The sequence below is a fragment of the Haliotis rufescens genome, unplaced genomic scaffold (genome assembly GCF_023055435.1).
Source record: "Haliotis rufescens isolate VD_foot unplaced genomic scaffold, xgHalRufe1.0.p SCAF_2, whole genome shotgun sequence".
Taxonomy (NCBI): domain Eukaryota; kingdom Metazoa; phylum Mollusca; class Gastropoda; order Lepetellida; family Haliotidae; genus Haliotis; species Haliotis rufescens.
The window spans coordinates 31,469,703-31,492,215 of NW_025963890.1; the positions used below are offsets into that span (position 1 = coordinate 31,469,703).

At 39.7% G+C, this 22,513-nt stretch overlaps 1 protein-coding gene across 1 annotated transcript in view; it reads right to left on the reverse strand.

The window, feature by feature from the left end:
* The window catches only part of LOC124119420 (SCY1-like protein 2), a 328,929-nt gene that overhangs the window by 300,719 nt on the left and 5,697 nt on the right, over positions 1-22,513 (reverse strand). Inside the window, exon 2 of the mRNA XM_048399279.1 lies at positions 10,398-11,589. Coding sequence (XP_048255236.1) covers positions 10,398-10,628 — 231 coding nt within the window. The 5' untranslated portion in view covers positions 10,629-11,589. The remainder of the gene's footprint in view (positions 1-10,397; positions 11,590-22,513) is intronic.

Below are 22,513 nucleotides of genomic sequence, written 5' to 3' on the forward strand. Positions count from 1 at the left end.
AACTAAAAAGGTGTTTGCATTACATGCGAAAACAGAAGCGGTCCCACCTTTCCTGAATGTCCCAAAACTTTCTTCTCATGAACCATGTACCATTTAGACTTTATCAACAGCGGACCTCACCAATATCTCACTCTAATCCTCTAATGCTGTTTAATGCAGTACAACACAGTTCAATACTTCTACCCAAATAACAGAAGTTTGAGTAACTCCTGCTTAATAATATCACTTATGGATTAAGGAAAACACAGTCTGCGTCCAAACATTCTGTTCAGTCTAGTTGTCAAAACTGCTGCTAACAGTCAATATAATAATATCTAATGAAAATGATATTGGAGTCACTTTCGGACAGGTAGGCACACATGTTTTTGGCACAGACGAGCATACGTTGAAACAAAAAGAATTTTGAATACACATTTGTCTTTTAGAAAGTGGTCAAATGTGCTGAAGAAAAGGTGCCTTACTCTGAGAAGTGTGGCTTCGAATTCCGGACGGAACTCAACTAAAAAAGCAGTAGAGTATGTACTTTATTGAGAAAGTGTAATGCCAAATATAACATATGTTAATAAGTCACATGCCTCAAACTACTTCTACAAATTTGTCTGGACCAGTAAATGGTTGGTATTATGAAACACATCCTGCATCTTTGGATTACATGAACACGCAATTAACCAAGTCACCTAGCTTGACCACCCAGTTCTTTTAGTCGCTTCTTATATCAAGCATAGGTTGCGACCAATTCTGACTCAGAATGGCCATGACGCCCTTTCTGCACTGCGCATTTGAGATTTATCTTTCAGCTTTTACAGTGTATTATTAAACAATATGACTCGTCCAAATGCTCAACATACCTTTCTAGAATATCGAAATATGTCCTTAAAAACAAACATTAAATTTACAGAGAATTGTCTATAATTGAAATGATATCTTATATTAAACTCAAAAGCACAATGGAAAAGAAAAGAAATCACACAGCAGAACCTACTTTCAAAGGTATTATTGATACGGGATGAGAAATTGCATCACTGGCTTACTAACTGCCAGCAAGCACAGTTCCAATATTTCAAAAGCCAGTAGGTGGCCAATTTATAATGTGCAACTACCCTTGAGATGTACAGTTCAATTTGGGGACAATTTCTACTCAGATTGTAACAGACAGGCAATCTCTTATTGTTGGACTGCCTGAAGCATAATTATGTTTTACAAGACTTTTCGTTGACAAGTTTTTTGGAGGGAATAAAACCCCAGCCACACACCTCCACCCCAAAGAAATGCAGTTTGTGAGAATTTAGGTGATGGTATAAGTAAAAAAGTCAAATCAGGGTCAAGTGATAAAGTATCACAATCTGATGTATGTAGCATTACCAACTAAACATACAATATTACTTTCTTGATAGATTATTATTTTGCGGGGCAAAATGATTCAGTAATTGCCCTAAATAGTCATTTTTGAATATGATTGCTGTGGTCATGTTCTAGTGGTTTTTGATGAGACGTTTACAACGGATGAGGCTCGAGGTTCGATGAATAAACAGGTCACAACATGAGTTCACTTGACTTTCAGTTAGGTGTACATGAGATCAGTATCTCCTTGTGTGAGTTACGAACTGGTCAAACTTAATCAGTGTCAGTCGCCATCAGCGATGAATGAAAATACGTTAATGTAATCCCATTGTCACAACAGTACACACACAGATTAAGTGAACCTGAACTAGCATCAAGTAGAATCAGCAAAATAAAAAGTCACCCGAATCAGCAATGCATCAACATTGCCACAGCTCATTATTGCGATCCTTGCATAACCATTGACTGGTATTAAGAAATCAAACAAAATTTGTGTATAATTCTAAGAACACTACCCCTATTGCATCATCAGCCATAAATTACTGTTTCAGCTGTCATCACACTATAAAACAGACGCCCTCTTCACTGCCATACATACTTAATAGTCATGAGGGGAACTGAAATGCAACTGCGCAAGCGCGAGGTAATAAAACATCACTTCTTTCAACCACTAACCCTCAATGTCTAGATGCAGAAACGTTGGGAAGGTGGGAGGTACTAATTCCTGATGTAAAAGAGTATGTATAATACTTACTGATGTAATCTTAGAATTATACTCTATGATAACTTTTGTTTGGTAATTCCTTTGAATATATTACCTCTATTACATCATTAGCCAGCATACACCAGAGTGACCGGTGGGATCTGACATCCAGCATCCCCAGAAAGTTGGCAGAAATGAAGTGGGAGTATATACATAGATTAAGTGTACCAAGACATCCACCAACAGTGCGATCTGATAGGCTGGTCGTGTGATCTAAGATCATATTTCTTGCTCTTGAGTCTTTACCTGCTGGAGAAGCCAAGATTCCCCCTGATAAGTTGAAACCTTACCCCTATATAGACGATGTTTTGAGTTGGTCAGGGTGAACATTAGCCCAGATATGTTTATTCTGCAGCTGATAGGAAGTTGTTGATGTATCAGTCTCACTAGCCTTTGATGAGCAAACCTGATGACTGGGTTGATGATCTTGGTAAATAGCCATAGAGCGATTGGTATGCCAAGCGGTAGAACGCTTTGAACTCATGTCACACGTCAAGAGCAGCTTCTTGTAAATCTAGACTTATCATCCAGTTTCCTTGCCTGGGAAAGCTCCCTCATTTGCAATTTGAAAGGTCGTACAAGTCAATCCTTGTTGTGCACTTTCAAGTCGTTAATCATGCGCATGTCTTTGAAACCAGGAATACTGGAGTGTAGAATCCATTGGTGGTGTCTGACTGTTTTAATGCACTGACTGCCCCCTTGAGTACAAGTTTCTGTATGGCCAAGTTCGCGGCAGCTAGCTTGGATCCAGACAGATGAAATAGGCAACCTATGGGATCGACCACAAGTTTTGGACGTTGTAGGAAATGTGTCGTCCATGATTTACTTTGCAGCATATTGCATCAGACAACCCCTGACTGATGCCGGGGTCGGTGTTGTGTTGAATACCGGTTGTCAGCAATCAATGTCCATGAGACAGGCTTTGGAGAGATATGCTGAACTTGAAATGGCTCATACATGACAGTGACCTCAACTCGGAATGCCTCTGCCTTTGTCTCTGCTACATTTCGCATCTGCTCACTTTTGGCGTAGTTGCCCAAGGGAAATGTTGATCTGTCTTGTCAGACTGGAGCATGAAAAGAATCCCGCGTCACATGTCAATGTCACATGTCTTCCGATTTGGAGGATCTCGCTGAATTTGATACTCTGCTGGACGTTTCTGCATTCTGGAATGCAGGCTGAGTGTAGAATTCTGGAACCTCTGATGGGTCAACTGGACAATCCCTTACTTGACGGCGTGAAGACTCTTGTTGAAGAACAAGGGTGCTGTGATAGCATGCAACAACATACTTCCCTACAGAAGATGTTCTGACGTATGTAGTACAATGTACGAGATGTTCTGGCGTATCTGCTGTATGAGTTGGTTGCGCTGATAACTAGAAACCTGGCTGACATTTATAGTTGAGCTGACTGGAGATCCTCCTGTTGAGGATATCGTCTGAGGAGCTGTGGACAAGATCCAACTGTTCCAGGCCGAGGTCGACTCTTTTTGTCCAAGGATTAACCAGCAATTGATTAATCAGGGGGATGACATGTCTGATACCAGCTGCAAACCAGTTGATGTAGGTTCTGGTGTTTAACATCTGCTTGTTGAAAAGTATCGAGATCTTTGAACCTGGCCATCTCAACAAGCATCTTTGTAGACAAATGTTTTACTTCCTCGTGATAATCTTCGATGATGGTAGGATGTTTGGGCAAGTGCAATCGTGTGTCATATAGGCGGTCCTACTGATTGAAGAAAGGCTAAGGCTAACATTTTTGGCTCTAGATGCGTTCAGTCACAAATCTATCTTCTTAATCAAGTTGTCAGGAAACGACAGAAAGGTAAGTGTGTTGAACTGCTTTGCCTTAGTTTCCGGCTCTTCACAACCCGTTTGCTCAATCAAAGGCTTGTTTGGCTGTTGTTCCTTTTTGTAGGTGGTAACGAAGGTATAACGTGTAGAACTCCTGTAACATATCTCTGCCCGAATAGTTGCTAGGCTTGAAAACGTCCTCTGTGATGGTTTCAATATCGTGGGAAGAGGTGGCGTATGAAGCAGAGTCGCACTCCACAGACTGGCTGCACTGGGCTAAGCCATGGTGACGAGGTATCGTACAGTCTCGGTAATCAGACCTGACTTGAGTCACGAAGCACGAAGCACGAAGCACGTGCCAAGTAACGGTGACAGGAAGCTGACCTCAACTTATCCGATCTTCCACCCTGGCTGTCACGCATAACGATATGTTAAGGGACACGTCTGTTAAGCTTTACAGCACTTGTATGAGTTTTCTACTTATCTGAAGTCGTGGTGTCTACAACTCATAGGAGATTGATATCTGTCCTTATACCCGTTGCGACGAGATGCACATGGCCTACAGATTTTACTCATGATAATACAGGGATTTGCGAGACACGTAATGCTTGCTAATGACACTCCGTTTGTCATGAGTGTGTATGGTACCCCTGGTTAGCGATGCCTTGTTGTAATCTGATTTATCCTTCGATTTCGATCTACCAGTATCTATTTGTTAACTGCAATGTCCTCTGAGATACAGATGCAAGACGTTGTCACGTAGTACTGACCTTGGTGAAGTAATGGTTTTAGAAAATTGAGTTAGGTGAAAGGGATTGTGTGGGCTAGGATGGGTTTCAACCCTGGAATGGCCACCCAGCGGGGTACGCCTGCTCCTTTTTATCCAGGGGCGGGTGGGACAAGCAACAAGATCTACCCTCTCTAGGGGAGACAGCGCCCCTATGCATCACCGACTTATTACTTCACCCATGTCGTCTTGAATCAAGACGTTGATGATAATTTTAGCAACGAATATGTCTTTGATTTTTAACATGTTATGATTTTGGTATGATAAACCAAGAGTTATCTATATATAATTAAATTTCCGTTGTGTTCATTGGAATTCCTGCATTCTGATTAGCTGAATTGGTCACGTGTTATTGAATTAATTTCCAAATGAATGTAAAAAATTAAGCCACGCCCACCGAGGCGCACTACTTTTATTACTGCGGAATGCCAGGGAATCCAAATATTACAGTCGAGGGAATTCCCTTTCTGTTTATGTGTATCGTCATGCACAGGACATTTAACAACATTCATGCATATTCATTGACCAAACTACCCTTTGAAACCGAAGGCCGAGAAGGAATGAAACAGCAAACGTTCAGGCTCGCTTGCCTGTTTTTCCCCCGCTCGCCTCGGTTCCACAACTTTCATGTATTCGTATTTCATTTCTAACTAGCATTTTTCCAACTGTGTTTTCCCTTTTTCAGGGAACTAATGTTTGAATCTGGCTGTAACTGACCATGTCATTTGAAACAGCCGCCTTCTCCGGGACATATTTATTCCGGTTCGTTAAAGTCTGACTGTTGCAGTTCTTCTCGCCTCTTGCCTTAATTGACAGGTCCTATGAACATTGTTTTGATCCTACTCTCCATGGATTTACTACTGACTATGTAGGCGTGTCAAGTTATGTGCATAAATTAAATGATCACCTGATTCATGTCACGCCACAGTATGTATTCCTACACCTGGAATGTTTATGAATCTCGTCATTTTTGTCTGTTTTGACACATACAACTGTTTTTGGTTAAACAATATTGTAGATAAAACATTTTTTTACGTTGTCGAATTTAATTATAAGCATTGACTGTGAATTTTTATTGGTTCATTGAGGTATGAATCGAAAAACCGATGTGCAAACTTTATGTAAGAATCCACTACGCATATCAGTTTTTTTATTCATACCTCAATGAACCGAAAAAATACACAATCCTGAAATAAAATTTCTTGTATGTGTGTGTAGGGGGGGGGGGGGGGGGGGGTAGAATACATAATTAAGCCACAGCAATTCGATAACAAAAAATGATTATTCGCCTTCAAAATAAAACACCGTTTTTTCTTGTGCATAGTGCGCACTTCTTTTTTTAAATGCAGCTGTGCATAATACACGCATACAATTGGGTTTAGTTCTTTTCCCCCTTGAAAATAAGTTTCTGTGAGCGCGTAACGCCGGAAAAGGCATATCAACAAATAAATCAGTAAGTTCTGTTATCTACAATATCTGCATTAAAAATTCTTTTCAGTTATGATTGAGGGTATTTAATAACCGAATCTGGGGCGCATTATAATCAAGTGTAACATATCCACTAGAAAATACCAATTTGGCCCCGTAAATACGTAACACAAACATTTATTTATTGATCTTGGTTTTTGTGTTGCCCTTTCCCCACCTCCGTCCAACCAATTTGGTCCAAGGAGTCTGTAATACAGGGGAAAGCATTGGTCTGGACCTAAGGAAATTATAATATAAATACTTGGAAAAACATAATAACATATCCCACTACCTATACCATGTAAATACAATTTGACAATGATACTTACAGCAATGACATTTTACAACATGATTACAATAACTGGAAGATTGTTATGAGCATTTAAGAGACACAATTCCTGGGATCATCATACTGCTTCAAAGACAATTTACATGGTTTCAAGAAGATGTCACAAATGTCAAAGGTAACAATGACCATACACATCCACACCTCAAAATTAGTGTGTATAGTTGTGACAAACCAAAGAACAAAATTCTTGTAAAGTGTATGTATTAATGTCGACCTTTGACACCTTTTGCACTTTAAGCCTATTTTTACCTTGTCAACGTGACACAGAATAAGTTGAAGTTGGTCCACCCTTGTCGAAGCTTTATTCTGACTTTAAAAGTATATTTTGAAATTATTTTGTGCTTGTAATGTTTACTTGTCAGTTGGGATGTGTTTAGATGACATACATATCTCATGTGGTTTTGCGCAAAAAAAATGTCTTATATGAGAAGTACAAATGTATTCTTGTTTGAAATATGAAAAATGCAGACAATACCGTTGTTGTAATCGGACACAATATATATTTTGAACGTGAATTTGCAAACCCGTCGTAAGAGACGACTAAGTACATCAGAAAGTCAGGCTTAATGGCTGTGTTGATTGTATGTCAGATTATGCCAATTCTGTGGATTGATGCTCATGAGGTCATTCACTGGCTTATGTGGTCCAGACTCGAATTTTTACAAAAAGTCGCAATATGACTGGAATATTGCTGATTAAACATAAAATATTGTTTTCATAGTGACCAAGAACGTTGCTTTTTACTATTTCTAAGTTCGCTTTTTAGCAGTTAAGGGCTATACCTTAAAATGTGAATATGAGAAAGCAAATATGTGTTATGAGAAGTGTCAAACGTGTATTATTTTCAATATGTACCATTTCATTGATCAATTTAATTTTTTACTCTTAGCTCATATTGATTCATTCAAATAAGTATTTAACTTAAGAAATCCAACACTCTCGATAACTCCAAAATTACCATTCATAGATAGTAAAATAAAACTTCTCGTCTTAACAACACCCACCCTACAGCAAGGCGCAGGTGCACACCATTTGAGTACACAGACACACTGTTTTGTGTCTCGAAAATGTTTCTGTTTGTTTGTTTGTTTAACCCCGCAATCAGTATTATTCCAGCTACATGACGGCGATCTGAAAGTAATCGAGTCTGGACCAGACAATCGAGTGATTGATATCATGAGCATCGCCATCGCGAGCCTGACCAACCGATCCCCTTGGCCGCCTCTTACGACAAGCATGGGTTGTTGAAGGCCTATTCTTATCGAATCTTGACGGGTATATATATATGTGTGTGTGTTTATATATGTTTATTGTTTTACGCCACTCAGCAATATTCCAGCTTATGACGGCGGTCTGTGAATTATCGAGTCTGGACCTGACAATCGAGTTTTTGACATCATGAGCATCGATCCACGCAATTTGGATATGACATGCATCAACCAAGTCAGCGAGCCTGACCACCCAATGGCGTTAGTCGCCTCTTACGACAAACATAGTCACCTTTTACGGTCTTCAGCATGGGTTGCTTTCCTGTCTTATTGCATCTTTTAATTATTTGGGTTATTTTTATGGTATTAATATAAAATAGTAATGCCAAAAAACAACTAGGCATACATTTGTATTGTTATTGTTTATTTTCATCATGAAACCTTTTTGTAACACTGGCAACTAATGATATTACCAAATGTGTGGAAGTGTTCCATAAATATATATTTTCAGTTTCTTACATAAAATGAAGAAATTAGGAATTAAACTTTTGTTATCACTGATCCTTACCTCTTAAGAAATCAAATGAACCATAAAATAGACAATTATGTCACTGTCTGATGTTTTTTAGGGAAAATGGCCACCAGCCTCGCTGTCCTTTTTATTGGGCAGTTATTTTCAGACATATAAGAATTAACTTTATTTCCACATGGAAAACAATCCGAAAGATGTAAAGTTTTCACCTTTTCGATATCGGAACAATATTCGGAAAGATACATTGGATAAACTATCTACACATTTACCATGTCACAAAATGTAACTGGGGTTAGGTAGACGTTTGTCCTAAACTATATATGCTATTTAGTGCAGTAAATACGTGTTATTCTTGATGCCTTACTGCTTCTTTAATACAATGTCCAAACTATTCTTAATTCCTGGCTGTGGGTTGTTTCAGTCTTTACTTACAACGTTTATTGGTGAGGTAAAGTGTTTGTTAGAACTGGTTGTTCCAATGGAAAGGAGGGAGCGCAGTGTAATTTGGGGGTGCTATGGTCGCTGATAATCATTCTCTGTTCAGACTCGATGACCACGTGTACTGTTTGATACTATTTAGGAGAGGTGCTTTCTTGTAATTTTACTATGGTCTAATGAATGTGTATGGTCTAATAAATGTTGTAGGATTATGGTAATCGACTTAAAAATAGATATGGTCAGGTTTAACTTAAGCATGCTATGGTGGCGAACACAATTAACTGCCTATCTAAACGTGGTGAAACGTTCTCTTTATCTATAATGTCTACACATCTCATTACTTTGGTCTTTAATTAACTGTCAAAAACGGTTTTCATATCTGTGGTGCGACCGGTTTGTTGACTCTATCACATCCATCTCAAGGTGAAATGAGGTGAAATGGGGGCTTGACATCGATTTCAAGATTTTTTGCACTTATATAGGAACGTGCACATGTGTGTCTGCCTGTACTAGTGCACGCCCACGGAGATATCATGATACATTTTAACATGGATAGCTCATTCACACACATTATACTGATTCTGAGCCAACCGGTCCTTGTTTTATCCCCTATGCCGAACACCAGTCAGGGTAGCAAGAAGTACTAGTACGTACATGTTCATATTTTGTATGGCGTGGCTAAGAGATCGAACCACCGACTTATCGCTCTCCGGGCAGACGCTCTATCCACTACACACCACGGAGGTTCAGAACATATTTATTACCCTCATCCATGGATTGCTGATTATATGTGCAGCTAAATGAAACCTTGCTTTATTGGGTAAAACAGTATAGTATGACTATATCATCGCGGGCTCGAATACGGGACTCGTTGCGTTTTGTCACGGTTACACGTAAATAAACACGTCAACTTTTGTTTGACAGTTTCTGGAATGTTTTTGAAGTGGAACTACCCCTATCTTCATTCGAAATTGGTTAGAAAAGAATCCAAACGTTTGGACGATGTCCCTTGACCTAACATAGGTCGTACGAATACTGATTATGCATAATCCAAAACAGGAAGTGATGTAAACCACATACTAGTAATCCAAAGTATCACACACAAAATAGTGATACCGCGATAACATAGAGTTGCCCGCTCTTGAGTCGCCAATGACAGGTACTTTGTTTACCGACCTCGGACTCGTCCTCAGGTGCATTGTCCTGGTGGAATAACATCCTTAGACATTGCCAGTGAATCAATTGAGCATGTTTATGGAGCGATCATTTATTACGGGGACAGAGGTTTTGATGCAGTTATATACTGAAAATAGTTCCCCTCCCCTAATGCTTGTCATATATTGGGGATGACCCTCCCCATGTCATTGTACATTTTTTCTTGACCCTCCCTGAAAAGACAAATGCGAAAGCACTTTATATGTTTTCATAAAATGTAATTTTTTTCATGACCATCCCCACATATGAGTATTATGTTTTATGACCTTTCCCCTGCGAGTGGCCCTCTTTTCGGTGACCCTCCCGATTCCCTCTGACCTTGTAGTTGCACACAAGAAATGACTGCCACCCATGAAAAAGTTATCCCACTTTAGAACTTCCCATACGTGTAATCAAGTGAATAAATTTATATTGGTTTAATAGCTAGTTAGATTCTGGACTCTTAATAGCCAATCTCGTATCGGATATATCATATACATCTACTAATGTTGACTGTCAACTTACCTTCTTATCTTCTAATCTGACAGCATCAAATATTTTCCACACCATCTCAGGGCCAGCAGAACCAGTTTGGCGCCCGAGATCAAAATGTTTTGTGATAGGATTGTTATTATCCGCCAATATTGAATGCTTGATGAGTGAAAGGACATCCATGGTATAGTTCACATTACAGTGTCCTCTCCCACAGTCAACTTGATCACCCTTTTTACAGTTTTTCCTGTTGTTTTCCAGCATGGATAGTTAACAGACAGTTTTCACACTTATTACATATGTTTCATTTAATATTATCCAACGGTATTTTGGATAATCACTCTTGGTAAAGAGTGCAGACAATGTTTTTCCTCTGCCAACACATCAACATTGGAAATAAATGTTGATAAGTCATCATGTCATTCAGTCATGTTTGAGCATATCATAACAAGATCCAAAGGATGTACAATTATCAATCAGCACATTATCTTTACGACTAAATCATCAGGAAATATGGACAATGTAGGCATTATGAAATAAGATGTGTCTCAAAGAGTGAATTTAAGAAAAAGCTTGTGTAAAACATATACAACACTGGACACTTGTATATTGGTATACAAAATATAGCTATGGGGATGCAAGATATAACAACAAAAATATATCCAAATATACTGTTCAGAATATCTATACTCATGTGTGTAAACACTGAGTAACATAATATGCAAAAATGTGTCTAGAATCACTATTGCTTACAAGAGGCAAATATGCCATTGCAATATGGACATGTTTAAACAGATGTCTAAAATTTTCAAAAGTGTTATGTTGACCCACAAATCAACAAATAAATATTGACTGTTGTCACTTGTCCCACTAGGCTATGGACAGTCATACAGTTATAGTGTGGAGGAAGAGAGCTGGACACAGTAGGATCGCGTTAAAATACCTCACAAAGCTTGCAAGTTTCCATGGTGAGACTGCTGGTAGCCTCTAGCAAATCTAGTCATTAATTGGAGACGATGTGATCCATCAACTCCTTGGTATAGCCTTATTTCATTCTTCCTGTCTTGGCTGCCACAGAAAAGATTTCTTGGAAGTGTTACTATTTTAGGAACATACTGTAGCACCTCACACGAATGCAACCAGAAGTCTTGGAAATGGTGTTTATTCATCAATATGGTTTGATTTCTTTTGCCAGAGATTCCAAATGTAAGCTAGCCATAGCAATCTGAAAAGAGAACATATTTGAATTTACTGAAAACAATGTATTTTAGATGTAGAGCTGGGTTATCTGTAGGCTTGACATCATTTAATCAAAATTTGAACTGACCAAATACGCAGTTGAAGCTTTTAGTACCGCCAAATGTACAAGTACCTAGCTCTACATTAAAAACCACATTCTACCATGAAAATATATAACAATAATTCTTTGATATTACAAATCGTGAATGTTCTAGTCTAAAAATATAGTAGGTGTTCGAGTCGAATAAGTAAATCACACATGATAGCAGTTAAGCAAAGTATGTCACTGTATATAATCAAACATTGATTGTATATCTATACATGTAATTCAAGTGCAAATTCTTGTAAGCACACATTCAGTGGACAGAAATCTTTGAAGAAAATGAAGCATGTGATGCAAGGTGCAATTCTGTGAGCTCTTTTTGACTGGTCACACCATGCACACAACTTTATGCCATCACTGGCCTAGTGTTTTCAGAGGTCTTGGGTGGAAAATGTAATATATCAATAAAGAAACATGTATGTGAAGGACAAAGGTGAAAGCTGCGTAAAAATTCATAATCTGAGATGAGAAGCTAAAAGATCAAAGGCATCGACAATGATGGGTTGAGATCAAAGCATTCAAAACGTTCGCGCCTTTGGCGAGCATAATCCATTTTAATTCCTAAATGTGATATTTTAGAATTCGAGTATGAATATAACCGTGAATGTACTATAGTGCCAAGTGACTTGCAGCCATGTTTGTTAACAGTTTATTGAGAAAGAAGGCATCGCATTGATCTATGGACTTCGAAAATAGTTCCTGCTATGCGACCTCTTTGCATATTTATTAGATCATGATACCAAGTTTACGGGATTGATTTATCTCATCGTTGACGGCGGCCATGTTGGGATGGGTGCATCTCATAATCTCGCGATATGGCCCTCATTTCCTTCTATAGTTCTTTTCCCGGGCACGTGAGGTGAGCTGTCGAGCACGTGACTTTATGAAGCTCGAGGACGATTTTTTCAGATAACAGAACGTTTATGGGATATGTTCCTCATTCTTTGCCTTTCTGGAAAAGTTTGCGATAAACGACGTCCTCGCACTTCCCATGTACCACATCTTTGGCGCGTTGTCTATTTACAGTGAAACAATTCCCTATTTATGCTTTATACATTATGAAACATGTAGGACTAACTTTTGTTGATGAATAGTGGCCAGCTTAGCGAAACTAATATAAAGTTTTGTCAGTCTGACATCGTTCACATTTTAAAGGGCTAACTGGCAGTGTGATGTGGCATATACATACATACATACATACATACATACATACATACATACATACATACATACATACATACAGGAATTGTTTTACCTTTTTTCTGTAAAATCATTCATCACTGAACATTCATCATTTTACATACAGAATTCACTAGCTAAATTTGTAAGACTATTTAATATGTTCATTTACCATTCACAGAAAGCGCAAACGTGTACTTATATTGCTTAATAAGTATTTATAACATTCTCATGCATACAATTTGAGATGTAAATAAGAATATTACTTAATCGTTTTGTTTGTCACCTACACTGTAGTCACAAGAATTATTTTATTTGTATTTCGCAAGTAAAATTTTAATGCTGAATAAAAATTAAATGTTTTTTTTAATCGAAAATTAATCTTGTTTCAGATATTAAAGACTATGTGCCTCATTTGCCAACGAGATGCACTGCTGTCAAAGTAAAGGACAATGGCAACGATGAAAAAAACCAACAGATTCTTCGTACCAGAATACTGTTCAGTTTTAGTGCATGCGAAAATGATGATAGATGAGGCGAGAAGTAGAGACCTGGTCCCATTTCAGTCACTCGAGTTCATACAAGGCCTGTTCAACAGCAGCAAGGGCCTCGTAATGGTCCCAGTGGTCAGACGACTAAGATACAATCATCGATTCTGCAGGTTCTCAGTCAGGACATGTCTGCTCTGATTGTTGACGTCAGTGCACACTAACAAGATGGGGTTAACACAGTCCAGTCACAAGTTAGGTATAACATTCCAGGTAGACAGCTTTCGACTGGAAGCATAGTGATCGCCACACCCTTAGCGTTACAACTGTCGACGGTGACGTCCTGTCCGTGCGACACCCGTTCATTCCAAAAGAACGTGCAACTTCATCCGAGTCTGCTTAGGCTGATGTGTCTTGCTTGACAACGGTATACTCGCCATTACAGTAAAAACAAGTTGTTCTCCATAAATTGTGTCTACTTTGTCATTCGCTAACTTCTAAGGAATGCCTGTCAAACAATTTGCATATGTAGTTGCAAATAACATCTAGTCTCCAATAGCAGGCATTCCCCAGAATATTAAATGGTCGGTCCCTAAAATAATATTATTCGTTGTGTTTCTAGTCATTCATTTACTGGGGGCACATCTTTTCTGGAACCAAAAGCGTGATGAATTGTTGCCAAAAGATAACCATTAATAAAATAGACAAAAAAGAGCTCCACGAGGTTGAGTTTTTGTTGTTGTTGTTGTTTTGATGAGATGATTCTAGGTAATTTCACACTAAACTGTGCTTGCTGGACTAAATGCCAGGCTTATTGACAGTTTCTGCTGGACAATTGAAACAAAAGGCGCCCTCATATTTTAACCGTAGTAGTTCAGTGCAAAACTATACTTTATTACACTACACATGGGGTTAAACCAAACATATTTCTTAATGATAAAATACTGCTCACAGCACATAGAGGTCCACACATCACAATTTAAATGATATGGCTGAGTAAGAGGGAGGCGGTGACATTTTCAATATGGGTGACACTGTGGTTGGGCTGAACTGGAGCTACTAGGACAGATTTTGGCATTGATGCAGCTTTAGCTTTGCAAAGACTTACAGGAAGAGTGCAAATGGAGGATACATAGAGGTTATCACGCGAGTGTGTTTGGGGATGGTAAATATCCTGTATTAGGAATTAACATTGTATTTTGCGAGCCTTGGCGAGCTAAATACATATTAGTGTTTATTCCCAATACAGGATATTTACCATACCCAAACACACAAGCGTGATAACCTCTTTGTCATATTATGTCATTCTTTAATTCTGTGCTTTCTGTGCTAAATCGCTTTCCCTTCTCACAAACATTACCTAAACATTGCTAAACATTTTCCTGGAATGCGCGCATTAATATTTATTACGTCACAGGTTAAGTGTGTCAGTCGGACAGTGACAGTAGCCAATATAGTTCCAACTGAAAATGTATCTCTGTAGTTTATCCAGATCCACGATGGTTAATTCTGACTCGATTGCCGAATGACAAGGGCGACGCCATGTTTGTTTATTAACGCTGAAAGTAGTCCCTATTTGACCTTTGATATTTGCATCTCTATCCGCATATGACCCCAAAGGATATCGTTTTTATCCGTTGGCTTTATCCTGCCGAGACACCTACCCATTATATGATAAATATATATACGACCAGAGCTTATCAGAGTCTGTGGATCCAAACACAGGCACAATCACGTTGGAATGATTTTTCTTTTTCCAATTGAGGGACTGCACGATGCACGAGTGCTCATCCACAGTTGCCATGGTCAAATCTCCCCATGTGGAGTGAGATCATGCAGAGTGATTAATGAACCTAGGAGAGACATACAAAGTATATGTCGACAATCTAACACACAGTTTGTTGGAGTCCATATTAAACGATTAGTAACAAAAGGGAGCTGGATGTAACAGAGACTCGCCTGAGTGTGATCGAACTAGGAATCCGGGACATCACCTGTTCTTGTGTGTCATCATTTGTCTCATTTGTCTCATGTGCCAGCAAGAAAACAAGTTCTCTTTTACGGGTGTGGGCAGACATCAAAGTCATTGATGACCATCTTGTGTCCCATCGTATGGGACAAGCCGAAGCGTCTTCTGGTAGGTAACGGAAGGGGTGAGTGGTGACAAGTATTGGGAAGTTGATCAGTATATGGTAACTTCTAAGTTAGGTAACCCAATGACGACAGCGCACATACATCGAGGTCTAATTCATAGAAACAATCTGACAGTGTTGAGTAGCTGTAACAAGTTAGATATCCGTGTAGATGCTGTTAACTCTGCTGCAGGGTCAGGCGACAGCAACTGTTGAAGCAAACCAATTGAGGCCCTTGGAATTCTCTACTGCTTTCACAAATGTCGAACCCATGCTTGCGGTGAAAGGCGACTATGCTTGTCATAAGAGGCGACTAACGGGATCGGGTGGTCAGGATCGCTGACTTGGTTGATGCATGTCATTGTATCCCAGTTGCGTGGACATGATCACGTGTCAATCACTGGATTATCTGGTCCAGACTCGATTATTTACAGACCACCTTCATATAGCTGGAATATTGCTGAGTGCGGCGTTAAACAACAAACAAACAAACACAAATGTTGATTCCACAACCTTCAGTTTCGAATGTGTGACGTTAATGTGAATGAATTAATTTGTAAAAAGGCATGATCCTCGATTATCCAGTTATCATATCTCCATTATTTTACGATGTATACCATGTACTCATTCGCTGCCATAGCTTCAGCTTGAGTCTGGTTCAATTAACATGTCATCTAAAAATAGATAGTACTGTCATGGTTGTATTAACATGTCATCTAAAAATAGATAGAACTGTCATGGTTGTAACAACACCAATAGCTTGAGTACTCAACTGGCGTTGTTGTGTGCTATTTGAAATATAACTTGGGACTCTGTTACCAATCAGCAAAACACCTTTTCTAGCTGACAGTGTATTTGTAACAGTCTTCTGATCCGAAGCTATGATTCGAATGTAGATATACATTTATGCCAGAGTCACGTCCAAAAGCGGTAATTTAGCTTTTTAAATTCAAGATGATGAGCGAGAGACATTTTATGCTAAGTAAGTGATAAGGGAGCTTGAGATTGTGAGGACACTTCTTAAATGAAGCTATGGTGGTCTAGTGATGGTGGTGGAATTCGGGTCATACCTGGAGGCAGAAAGCAGGGCCAGGTCTTGAGCCAAAACATCTCGAGTCAGGGGTCAGGTCGGGTCAAGCTGAGTAGTGTCCGATGACGAGACTGGGTATGGGACACTGAAAAATGAGCAGGGCCCAGGGCTAGGGACCTCTTGCAGCTGAGGGTCAGGTACAGGAACCCGAATTCATGTTGGGCCTTGAGCTGAAGAATCACCAGAGGCTGAAGCAAAAACATCTATCCAGGGATAATTGTTGACCCAGGTCCGAGGCCGTGACAGGAGTTGCGACAGCCTGCACTAGAGGGAAGATTTGAACAGGAGATGAGGCCGGAGCCGGAGCCAAAGACCGACTTCTGGAAACTGGTCGGGGTCAAAGCTGCACTTGCTGAAGGTCTCTCTCTTCTCTCTCTCTCTCTCTCTCTCTCTCTCTCTCTCTCTCTCTCTCTCTCTCTCTCTCTCTCTCCTCAGTGCAGCCTTACTGTGGCGAATGGTTGATGAATGAATCTAGGGAGTCTACTAATGTGTCATCTTGTCAAATCAGTGGCCGGCAGATCAGGTCTTTCTGCTTATTTATCAGGGACAGGTCTCTCCCGGTTGAAAAAAGACATAATTTCTCGGGATGACATTATCAATAACAACCAGGATATATCCTACCTTTGTCATCGATATTCTGCCTCATGTCTCCGATGTATGCTAACTTCTCTTCAAGCTGGATGATTGGTGAAGAAGACAGCGCTAACCTTTGCCGGACTCATGGAGAGCAAGTTATGGACATATGGTCCGGTTGGTATATCCAGATATTAGAAAGAACTTCAGCGGATTTACCGAAGACGTCAAACAGACGGACGGACAATTTGCTGTGCCATAATCTCACTTTGATCTTCGATTATACCATTGCATTACAATTAGGGTGTTTTATCATAATCAGAATATTAGGAAAGTATTGAAACGACCTGTGATTCTGAATAGAATATTTGGTATACTTCTTTAATTTAAGTTGACTTTGTAAGAAACAAAGTGACATCAACAACCTGGTCGGTGTGCTGAACCTATCCAGGGGTCAACTATTTTGAAAAACCTGGATACACTTTTTTTATAGATGGCCATTTACTGAAAAAAACCTTTTCAATAAACACGAAAAGGGATTTTCATGTATATATGACTTGTTTATCCACATTAACTTGAGAAAAGAAGCCATTCTTACTATGGATAGTTCACCATGCATTGACCCAGGTTCGAGTTGGTACCTGGTGAGCTAAATTGGCTGATATATTGATGTTGTAAAATGGTATTAAATTGATTTTAATTGTTGCAGACACATCTGGAGAGTGGCGATATCGGTTATTATTAGCCAATACTAACTTTAACGGGATATATATAGATCGACATTTTTCGTCTTAACTTTTTATTGGCGCCTTTTCCCTAACCTGATTTTTGATTGGTCAATTTACATAAACAGGAGGAATATATGTTCAAATATAACTCTCTATTTTAAGAAGCAAATACTCATAAAGATTATTCCAACAATGTTACTAAATAACCGTCAAAATATCAACCGTTTGACAATAGGGAATGTGAAGTTTGAGTTAAGAGGGAGAGAGCATATATATATGTACATGTAAGAACAATAAAAGTAATAAGATCACAATAGGTGGAAATTGGCGGATAATTGATAAACAGATAATTGGCGCTGATAGGTGATTAGCAATAGACACTGGAAGCCAGCACTTTACAGTACTTAGCGCTCATAGTTATGCACAACTGGAAGCAAGGACTTAAATTAGCACTGAATCCCCAAACCACCACCCACCACCACCCACCACCCACCACCCCCACACCTTCCAAGTAACTTTAATGGTGACAAACAAAACATTTTACACATTTATTTGGAATGATCAGAGACCATATAATAGATGAAAAGGATAATAAAACCAACTACATTAATTTGAAAATATTGAAAAAGAGGACTTACAATGATAGAGATAGAGACTGACAGGAGGCCGCGATATGTTTATACTTTTAATAAGTGCTTAAGACATTTTTTCTCAACATTTTAGGACCCACATTATTAACTAGAAGAACGGTTTTCACATGAACAGTTTATTCGTGAGTGTATGACATGAGCACAAATATATATTTCGAGCAATTTCAGAAACAACTAAAGAATTCAAAACGACACACAGAAAGGTGTTTCCATCACACACAAAGCAGAATCTGACCACCTTGACGTGAAAAACAGATCTTTGAACCATACAAATTTCGCCAAATCAGGTAGCAGATGATCTTACCAATATATATCAATAATCATCAATGAGTCCTAATCAAAGATGCATTGCGCCTAACTACCTTCATAACAAATTTTTGTGCACTTCTGTTTTGAGAAAACACCTGTACAATGCAATATACATACAAGATCCGTGAAGCGCACACTAGATTTAGACAAGGCTATTGTACATCCAACAATATATTGACACTGCAGTGCTTAATACAGAAATATTAGTCAAAGAGTGGTGGTCGATCTTATTGCCTCTATATTGGTTTAGGAAAAACATATTCATAGAAGATTAGTTACTGTGCTGAAGAATTTGTATTCCGATGACCTATGTGTATTGGACGATTACAGAATCGATCTTCAGAGGAAAATAGATGCTCTACATTACTGCTGTGTATCATGAGACCTGCATGTTAACATGGACAAAACCCAAACACTAGTGTTTCGGAATCGGGGCTATCTACGTAGTTAAGAGAAATGGTTCATGGATGAAACAAATGTAAAAATATCACGTTATTACAACTATCTGGGTGTTCTTTCTCCACAGCTAATCACAGACTGTTAAACGTTGAATGCATTGGCTACTGCGCTCTGACTTCTGCCAGTATCCAGTCTGCTAATAGCCCCAAGGGTCCGCGCGTTGCAGATGCCGTATCGCTGGTTCATACACAAACAATTGATGTAATCAAGTAAATCACAATAGTATGATGAGCAGAATCAACAAGATTGATAGAAATACAGGTCCACAGAGATTAATCTACCTTCCTTGAAAGTGTCAAAATCAGGAATGACACCCAACACTCTCGTGACTGACGTGTAAACTATAGGATGTGTTTTGGTTTTACAGACACAAACGTTTTGCATAGGATGTTTGTCGTCAACACTCATCGTTCTTCTAATACCGCCTGGGTGGGTCTAGTGGTAGACCGTCCGCGGAGTACGGAAGGTCCGGGGTTCGATCCTCGGCCGCGTCAGACCAAAAAACGTTAAAGATGGTATTTGTTGTTACGCTGCCTGGCGCTCTGCATTACGGGGATAAACAAGGACTGGTCGGCTCGGAGTGAGATTAGATAACGGTGACCTCACTAAGGTCACAAATGAAACGCCATGCTGTAAACCTTCATTCATATAAATTCACGAGACTTAGAAACAAGCACAACTAAACACTTACATTTAGTTCTGCGTTCTAAATTAGTTATACTTTAAGGAAGAACCATTACAGGGATTATACAATTGAGAAATATATATTTGCTATATACAAATAGTCTACATATATATCGAGATCAGTTGGTCGAGGCCAATGAGCCTGATGCAACTAATTGCGACTTTCAATTTCACTTATACACTCTTGTTCCACCGTTGGTGGGTTTTTTTCAGAGAAATAGACTGAAACTGAAACTTAATGTACAAAAATGGCGAAATGATGCCTGTTTAGAATGTCGGAACGATATTTAGATGTGTACCCCGATTTCCCCAACGTTTGATTATCAACCAACTTAACTCAAACGTGAGGCAAGTGGGATGCTCCATAGTAGTGAAGGTTTCACAGTACATAGTTCAGTATTTAATGATACGACACGGTCATACACGGTCATGTTGGAATTTTATGCAGTCATGGGAAACGCACAGCTATATAGATATCAAGTACAGAAAGGACAGTCGTAGGGTAGACAATCTGGTGCACAGTAACTTCAAGTTTTGAGTTACGATTCGGAGGGTTGTAGCGGTGGATACAGGACAACGCGTAACACAAATGACGGGATCATCACTGTCATCAAGAATCAACACAACCACCTTGCTGACTCTGGCATTATCCGTGTTAAACAGTTGCTGGCTAACATGAAGACCAAGGTCAAAGAGCAACCCAGAACCATTCCATCTTTCCACCTAGAAGAGTTAGCACGTAAATTTGGTTTAAAAATGCCATTTGTGTATTATTTAAAGTTTATGTAAAAGATAATGTATTTATACAAATTATTTGAATGTATTTCTTCATACTCTATATAGTTTTAGAACTAAAATTGGAAGCGGCTACCTCGACATCATCCATAAAGTTCCGACGCTTTATATACTCACACGCAAAAGAAACGTAAGTGGTTTTAAGCAAATAGGTAACAAACACGGAACCATAAATTGATACGAGTTTTAGCATGTAGTGAAGCCTGATGGTGCTATCAATATTTTTGGTTGCATTTTGGAAGCCCCGAGTAAAAACGCAACATAAACATCGAATCGCCAAAACGCACCACTTTCTCGCGAAATCGAAAATGCACGAACTGTAGTGGATATTAAACTGTGGCCGATTATTGGACCTACTCCTTGGTCAACAATGGCACGCCTAACTCAAATTCAGAGAAACCAGGCTATCGGACGTTTGGAAGCTGGAGAGTCTGTCCAAGATGTTGCCCGTCATTTCAACGTTAACATAACCACAATTTACCGTCTCCTGCATCGATACAATGCAACACAGACCACAGATGACCTTCCTCGGAGCGGTCGTCCTAGGGTCACCACACCTCGACAAGATCGGCAGATTACCCGTAAACACCAGCGACATCCGTTCCTAACTGCAAGTGAAAGTGCTCGACAGACCATAGGAACACATAATCGACACATTGACACTGTGATCCGAAGTCTCCGTTCCAACAACCTCAGATGTCGCCGACCAGCACGTCGTCCTGTTCTCCAACCACGGCATCGACAAGCACGACTTCAGTGGGCACAGGGTCATCACAATTGGCGTCATCGTGAGTGGAGGCGTGTGATCTTCTCTGATGAAAGTCGCTTTTGTGTCTCCCATGCAGACGGAAGCGTCAGAATTTGGCGGCGTCGAGGTGATCGTTTCACTGACAGAAACGTTTTGGAAAGGGATCCATGGGGTGGACCTAGCGTCATGATATGGGCAGGGATTGGCACTTAATGCGAGACTTGGACCCATGTGCTTTCTGAATGTTGGTCAAGGTCGGGGACACGGCGTCACTGCTCAGCGGTATATCGACCAAGTGATCAGACCCCACGTTGTTCCATTTTTTGCACAACATCAACAACACATTTCCAGCAGGACAACGCTCGTCCCCATGTTGCCAGAGCTATCATGGCCGTTCTGCAACAACACAACATCCGTGTTCTACCGTGGCCAGCCCTCAACCCTGATCTGAACCCCATCAAACACTTGTGGGATGAGGTTCAAAGGCGTCTGCACAATGTGCGCCCAGTCCCTACAACTGCTGATGAACTACGCACAGCTGTTCTGGATGTGTGCAGGAGGATCCCTAGGGCCTTCACAAATCGTCTGATCCACTCAATGTACAGGAGATGTGAGGCAGTGATCAATGCTAATGGTGGTCACACCAGGTATTGACTGACATTTTGGGTATTGACCCGAAACTGTGTAAGCCCTTAACATTTGACAAAAACAATTATGTCATCTGCCTTTTAATCCATTAAACTGTCTTCAGTCAAATTTTTGTCAATCTTGCCCTATTAGTATAGCTTGTCTTTACTGTTGAAAATAAATAACATGCATACTGCATACTCGACTTGCGTTTCTTTTGCGTGTGAGTATAGTTGTAGATCTTCCTAGTGCCGTTCCCGGGCGAAAGACGTCCCTCCACTTCAACATCTTGCTCTCAGATGCCTACACCGAGACCATAGGAGTGCAGTAATTGTTTGTCAAGTA